The sequence below is a fragment of the Phyllopteryx taeniolatus genome, chromosome 1, assembly GCF_024500385.1.
Source record: "Phyllopteryx taeniolatus isolate TA_2022b chromosome 1, UOR_Ptae_1.2, whole genome shotgun sequence".
Lineage (NCBI taxonomy): Eukaryota > Metazoa > Chordata > Actinopteri > Syngnathiformes > Syngnathidae > Phyllopteryx > Phyllopteryx taeniolatus.
This window is the reverse complement of record NC_084502.1, coordinates 20,537,027-20,544,593: the sequence shown is the minus strand read 5'-3', so window position 1 is coordinate 20,544,593 and position 7,567 is coordinate 20,537,027. Positions and strand designations below refer to the sequence as shown.

Genomic DNA, 7,567 nt, shown 5'->3' with positions numbered 1-7,567 from the left:
ATAAAATGTACAAACAAACAGAGCTGCTGTTTGTTTTGTGAGGTTGTAGTCCAAGAACACAAAGTTTCTCGCAAACTGAACTTGATGTCAACATTTGAACTCGTGATGAAGGCAGGCAAATATTCAGGAGGCGACCCTGAGACTCACGAATGTCATGGAGGACCATGTGTTGATCAGAGCTGTACAAGTGCTTCACGACCGGGATGTGACGACACTCATCGACCACTCAGTGTCATGGCGCTACCAGGAATGTGTCTCTTCTTGTTCAACTTGCTTGCATGCATCCTCCAGGTCCTTGGCAAAGCAGAAGGTAAGATTTGTTAGACTTCTTTTTAAACTTTGTGTTACGTCTTGGAGCTTCTTTAGTGCTCGTAGGCCGTCTGAAGGAAAACATGACACAAAGACTACATTTATTTTCCAATCCTTACAGTTAAAAGTGGGAGTCTCACCTGCAGAACTATTTGGTGATTATCATGTCTCTTCTGTCCTAAGTAGAAAAACAATATTTTCCCATTGGGTGTCTCCTGGATTTTCTCATATTTTAAAGTGGATGAAAACAAAATTTAAGTTGGAAACGACATGCAATAAACGACAGTCCAGTAGTTTTCTGAGTGGCATAATATGGGGAAGGATATGTCTCAAAACTATTTGCACGTGTTTCTCAAATCCACAAATATATCCGCGATTCACACGTGTTTTTCAAATTCACAAATAATTTGCATGTTTTTCAAATTCACAAATATACCCGCGATTTACACGTTTTTTTAACGTTGTGTGTGCATTTATCATGACTTATCATTTGTAGACATTCAATTTTGCTTGTGAATTGTTGAAGGTGCGTTTGCGGATCAGCGGGCACGCGCATTTATTTTTGAGACGAACGTAACGCAGTTTCAAGTTGGGAAAAAAATAAATAAATAAAATCACACGTGTGGGAAGGTCCTCCCTCCATCCGCTAGGCGGCAGTGTTGCTATCTCCGCTGAAAGCATAGACTCTATATACTGTATATAGATGTTTGAGAGCTAGCCACTATTATATTTTTAAACACTAATAATAAGCTGTTTATTGTATCTTGCTGACAGATGAGGAAGGTGAATTCTTTGTATTTAATAAAGACGGGGCTGCTGTTAGTCCACCTTGTTCAGCCATGGTCAATTTATTGGGGATTTTAGCAGGGTCGGACCTTAGACTGTTGGATTCCAATAAAAATGACTTCCAGTCAAGTTATCAACGGAGACAGCAACACTGCCGCCTAGCGGATGGAGGGAGGGCCTTCCTACACGTGTGAATGTTGTCAAGTTGAAAACTGCGTTACATTTGTCTCAATAATAAATGTGCCAGCTGACCCACAAACGCACCTTCAACAATTCACAAGCAAAACTGAATATTTACAAATGTTAAGTCATGATAAATGCACAAACAACATTAAAAAAAACGTGTAACTCGTGGATATATTTGGAGATTTGAAAACCACGTGCAAATTATTTGTGGATTTGAAAAACACGTGAATTTTGGATATATATGTGTAGACATGGAATTTTGAGACATCTCTCTCCCCATTGCGTAAGACTATGTGGTCACGCAGCACAAGAAGGCATGGTCACTTCAGACCATACTGTATTTAAGTGGATTGTTTTATATTTATTGCCATGAAACGTTTTTCATACAAAGGTTTACTGTAATTCTGGCTTTACTAATGTGTTAGCGTAGGTCAGTGATAGAGTGCGGCACCTCCCCAATTACGTACAAGTTCAGTGCTACTTTGCCGCCCAAGAAACAAACCTCATGAACAAAGGACCCCTAGGTAAATTAGAATCGGTTAGGCACAACTAGTACAGTAAGCCTCTTTGCCAACCATTTCCCCCATGATCACAGACATAATCAACTCCTCCCTCACCCTTGGAACTGTTGCCCCCACTCTCAAACAAGCTGCCATCACACCCATCCTGAAAAAACCCAGTGCAGATCCATCTGACCTCAATGCCTACAGGCCCCTTTCCAACCTTCCCTTTGTTTAAAAAAAAAATCATGCACGGGTGGTTGTCGCACAATTTCAGTCCCACTTCGACACAAATAATCTCCATGAACCCTTCCACTCCGGTTTCCGCCCCAACCACAGCACTGAAACAGCCCTGGATAAAATCACATAACCTCCTCTGTGCAACCGACTCTGGACTACTTACTATCCTCATCTTCATAGACTTCAGTACAGCGTTCAGCGCCATTTCTCACACCATACTCCTCCCTGCCTGGCTGGCATTGGGATCACTGATGTTGCACTCTCCTAGTTTTCATCATACCTTACTGACTGTAAACAGTATTTCCATCTATAGAATCACAAGTCTGGGTGTACTGATGTCACACTGGGTGTCCCTCTAGGGTCAGTCTTTGATCCCCTTCTCGTCACCATCACCTGGGCTCAATCCTCCGTCACCATGGGATCCATTTTCACTGTTACTGATGACAGACAGATCTGCAACTGCTCCAAACCCACCACTGCCCCTCCTCCCACTTCCCTCACCACCTTCCTGGAAGACATAATGACACGGATGAACAATATTTGTCCTAAACTAAACAGCAATAAAACTGAAGCTCTACTCACTGGCTCAAAATCCACCCTTTTCAAGTCACAACTCACCCCTGCTCCACCAAAAATCATCCACGGTTTCCCAGTACCCTTTTTCTCCCGCATCAAGAGCCTCGGCGTCACCCTCTCAATTGCACCTCACATTCATATATTCATCCGAACTGCTTTCTTCCACCTCCACAACATCTCCAGACTCTGCCTCTCACTGTCCCACTGTAGCACTGAATCCTGGTCCACTTATTAAACACATCCCGTATCGATTATTGCAAAGCCCTCCTCTCTGGTTTCTATTCAAAATAAATCAACAGACTCCAAATCATCCAGAACTCGTACCAAATGATCTGACCACATCACCTCTGTTCTCATCCAACTTCACTGGCACAGTGTACAATACCACATACTTTCCAAAAACCCCCTCCTCACCTACAAAGCTTTCCACAACTCAGCCTCCACTTACCTCTGTGGCCTCCTGTACGAATAAACTCACTCCACACAACCGCCGCTCACCCTCATCTTTCGCCTCAGTAACATGGGTGCCTTCAGCTGCTTGGCACCCAAACTCTGGAACTCTCTCCCCCCACACGGAATATAGACTCCCTCATAACATTTAAAACCCCCCAAAAAAACTCATCTGTTCAAACCAGATATTTGCACTACACCTGTTGGTTTTATTTCAGTTGTTTGTTTTGTTTTTTCTTGATTTTGCTGTTTTACTGTTTCTGTTGCCTTATTGATGTCTCATTGATGTTTTTATTTATGTTTTACTTGCATTTATCCCATACGTTGTAAGGTGACCTTGAGCGACATGAAAGGCGCCTCTAAATTAATTATTATTTAGTATCATTATTATTATTGTGTTTGTGTGTGTATAACCTTCAGTTACAAATTACACACTTCCAAATAAATCTTTGTGCTAAAAAAATGTTCTGCACTCAAATTAGTAACAATAATTCTAATGGGTGATACAATTATTGATTATCTGTTGCCGTCTTTGAAAAAATGTCACCTTTTGTAATACTGGGGTACTAATAATTTTATCACATCGTGTTTCAGTGTTTGTGAAGGCGCCACCTGCACAAAGCATTTTCCTGCGTTCCAAACGAGCCAACAACTTCCTGGTGGAGGAGATCCTGCAGGGCAACCTGGAGCGGGAATGTTACGAAGAACGCTGCACTTTTGAAGAGGCCAGAGAGTACTTTGAAGACAATGACAAGACGGTCAGCCCAATCACTAGTATATCATCACCTGTGTTCTCCTTCTACAGTACTTTTCACTTCCTGTATCTCCACAGGTAAAGTTCTGGAACACTTATGATGGTAAGTTCAGTACAATAAAATATTGCTGTCTGGTCACGTCACAAATCGGGAGGGCCATGTTAAGAAAATCTATAGGACGTTTCACCATTACAATAGCCCCAACTTCTCAGAAGGGACAACTAGTAAACAAACCCTTCCATGTCATTTTTAATCGAGGCAGAGCCGTTGCGAAAAACGACTAAATAGCTTGAATTATGATTTTAGATTTCTTCTGTGCTGAAATATAAATGTATATTGCGTAAGACAGAGCGTGAACTATCGGTTATCATGTCTGCCTCACAGTTCCGAGGTTCTGGGTTTGAATCTCAGCTCTGGCCTACTTGTGAGGGTTTTGCATGATTTCCCTGTGCTCAAATGAGTTTTCTCGGGGTACTCTGGCTTCCTCGCAAATCCGAAAAACATGAACGTTAGCTTCATTGAATACTCGACATTGTGTGAATGTGAGTGTGAAATGCAATCAGCTGGCGACCAGTCCAGGCCAGGGTGTACCCCGCCTCGTGCCCAAAGTCACCTGGGTTAGGCTCTAGCTCACCCGACACGCTAATGAGTATAAGCACTACAGAAAATGGATAGATGGATGTTTAGTTGAGGGAGTGGCATCTGAGACTCAGAGCTAAACATCTACACAATGGAGCGCACAAGCCAAATAAAACAACTACGGTATATGGAAATAAGTAAACTAACAAAATATCTGAAGGTTACGGATTCTTGTTAAGAAGTCAGTCCAGCAGATGAAAACCATCTCCAGAAGCCTCAAGCCAGCAGGTTTGCAGATGTGTCGACTCCACTCACATTCCTCCAGCCTATGGTATAGCAATATTTACAATATTATCTTTTTTTTTTTTTAGTTCCAATGAATAGTCCTGAATCTGTTTATTTAGAATTAGCAATGCATGGATACAGAATGTGCTCTTACTTCCTGTTTCCTGCAGGTAGCAAAGTAGTCAAACAAAGGTGGGAAACTCCAGTCACTACTTGACTCCAGGCATTCTTAAGTCGCCAATTTTCGGACTTTGGACAAAATCCTATGACAGGCTCTACTTGACTTGGTATTCATGAGACTCGACTTAGACTTGAACTACATGGCATGACAGGTCCTGCCTGTTTACATTTGAAAATCTTCATTTTCAAGATATTGTGCCATTTGTTTTGTTTATGAAAAAAAGCTGTGATCGCAAAACAGTATGGCTTGACCTATGACTTGCTTACTCCAAGTAATTTTGACATTTAGTGGGGGACTCAATTTGACTTGATTTTTGCCACAGTAACTTGGGACTTGCGACTTCCTTCTGTCTTACACATATGTGACTTCTGTGAATTTCTCTCACCTCTGCTGCCAGGTGATCAAATCCACCTTGTTGATACAAACATGAGATGAAAGTACAAGTAGATGAATCCACTTATAATGGCCATCCCCTTTTGTTTGTTTGTGATAGACAGGAACCACTGCAAACCCAACCCCTGTCTTAACGGTGGGAACTGCACGAACAAGGTGGGTGGTTTCCACTGCTCTTGCGCCTCGCCCCAACATGGAATTGTATGCCAATTGGGAGCCCCGGTAGACATGAAGAGCCAGGAAGATGAATGGGAGCCGCGAAAAGCGCCACACGTAGCAGCAGGTGAACCTCAGGGATGGTTCAAATGCCCTCTCAGATTGTTGGACAGTCCTGCTTCAACGTGTTGTGTTTTAGGAAGGTTTCCGTGTCCCACTGAAGGCCCAAATGTGTGCCACCAGCTGTGCACGGCGACCTCCTCCGCCTACACATGCTCCTGCGTGGCGGGATTCAAACTGCACAGTGATGAACGAAGCTGCCTGCCCGAAGGTCCCAAAGAACATCATCATCAACAATATAAGCACAAACAATTTTTTTAGACACTGACATTGAGTCTTTCCACAGTGGAGTTTCCCTGCGGAAGACTTCCTGGGTCCCCTCAGACAGTATCAATGTGTCACCATGGCAACTGCCCCTGGCAGGTGAAATGAACACTACCACGTTGTTGACATGACATTGGGTGAAAATGTTATTGTGATCATAACACAAAGTGGGCAAAAAAAATGCTAATTTGTGGCCACAAATTTGTATAACATGCACACGAAATACTAAATTGTGGGTTTAATATCATTCCCACAAACAACTTGGACAACAACCTCTTTCGCTACCATACCATTTCCAGAGAAAGTCTACTCGATTTGCTTACTCAAAACTACTTCATGGCCACAAATTAGTATTTTGTGTGCACGTTATACCTATACTGAATTTTTTTCCCCAAAAGCCATGTTTGTGGCTCCGCAAGCATGCGTCCTCCCTGAACACGTTTGTCTGCAGGCATTGCTGCTGGGAAGTGGAGGGACGGCGCTTTGTGCCGGTGTTTTGTTGGGTCCGCGGACTGTCCTGACTGCTTCTAGCTGTCTCCTACTGGAATCCAACCCCCAACCTTCCAATTTTTTTGTTGTTGCAGGTAACAAACCTTATTAAATCAATATCTGTCACATGAAATGACCTCAACCCAATGTTCCCCAGTAAAGGTCTGCTGCGTGTCTCTTAGGTACAAGGGATACAACAATGTCCGTTAAAGCTATCTATATTCACAAACGTTACGTTCCAAATCACCATGACAATGACCTGGCCCTTTTGGAGTTGACCAGCCTCATGCCCCTTGGGCCCACCCTCCACCACCTGTGTCTGCCCACCAAAGATTTCAGCGAAAACATCCTGATGAATTCTGGGAAGGTTGGTGTTGTGGCGAGCATGAGCCAATACCTGGACCACAACCTTGTCTACAAGAGTCTGGACGAGTGTCGCGGCCAGGTCAACATCTCGCTCCCACTCACCAATAAAATGTTCTGCGTGACGGGACGGACTGGAAAAATAGTGATGCAGAGTCAAAATCCAATGCAGAAGGACAGTATCAATGGATCCAACACTGAGAGAAGTTCAACCGCGTGGCAATGTGGAGGTCTGTTGTCCGCTATGCCCCTCGCCACGGTGGAGAAAGGGACAGCATTCCTCACGGGCCTGCTCCTTGTGCCACCTAAAGGCTGTCTGGGGAATGGGCTGGCCTTTACCAAAGTGTCCCGACACCTGGTCTGGATAAGACAGCATCTGGAGGCCGTCGAGTCACACGACCACCCAACCCAACAGTCAAAAAGAAACTAACTGATATGAGTGACCCGCTCAGCTTCTGGTGTCACACATTTTCCCACTACAGATGTTTTGTCCTCGACACATAAAAAACTAACAAAACAACAAAAAACAGCTTATAGACATTTAAAACAAAGAGGGGAAAAAATAAAATACAATTAAAACAGCGAACAGTGCAGGAAGTATAATTTAAAAGTGGAAATGCTCTAAAAAGCATGGGAAAAAAGAAGAGTTTTTAACTTGCACTTAAAAACATGCACACTTGAGGCTGATGCTGCATAAATGATGCTTTACCATGTTTGCTTTGGACTCTGTGCTCCACTATTTGACCTGAGTGTCGATCTCACAGCCCTACTGGGTTTATATTCCATTGCCATTTCATTCATGTATTCAGGACCTAAACCATTTTTGTTTTATAGACCAGTAGCAGAACTTTAAAATCTATTCTAAAGCTGACTGGAAGCCAGTGTAAAGACTTTAGAATTGGAGTAATATGCTCTGACCTCTTTGTTCTGGTCAG

The 7,567-nt window shown here is 43.2% G+C and overlaps 1 protein-coding gene across 1 annotated transcript; it reads left to right on the top strand.

Moving 5' to 3' along the window:
- The first annotated feature begins 96 nt into the window (after positions 1-96).
- Positions 97-7,345, top strand: prozb (protein Z, vitamin K-dependent plasma glycoprotein b). Its single transcript, XM_061779940.1, has 8 exons — positions 97-310; positions 3,642-3,805; positions 3,880-3,904; positions 5,341-5,523; positions 5,596-5,727; positions 5,803-5,879; positions 6,232-6,364; positions 6,452-7,345. Exons 1-8 carry the CDS (start codon positions 106-108, stop codon positions 7,060-7,062), a joined length of 1,530 nt encoding a protein of 509 aa, XP_061635924.1. The 5' UTR covers positions 97-105; the 3' UTR covers positions 7,063-7,345.
- Positions 7,346-7,567: the final 222 nt, after the last annotated feature.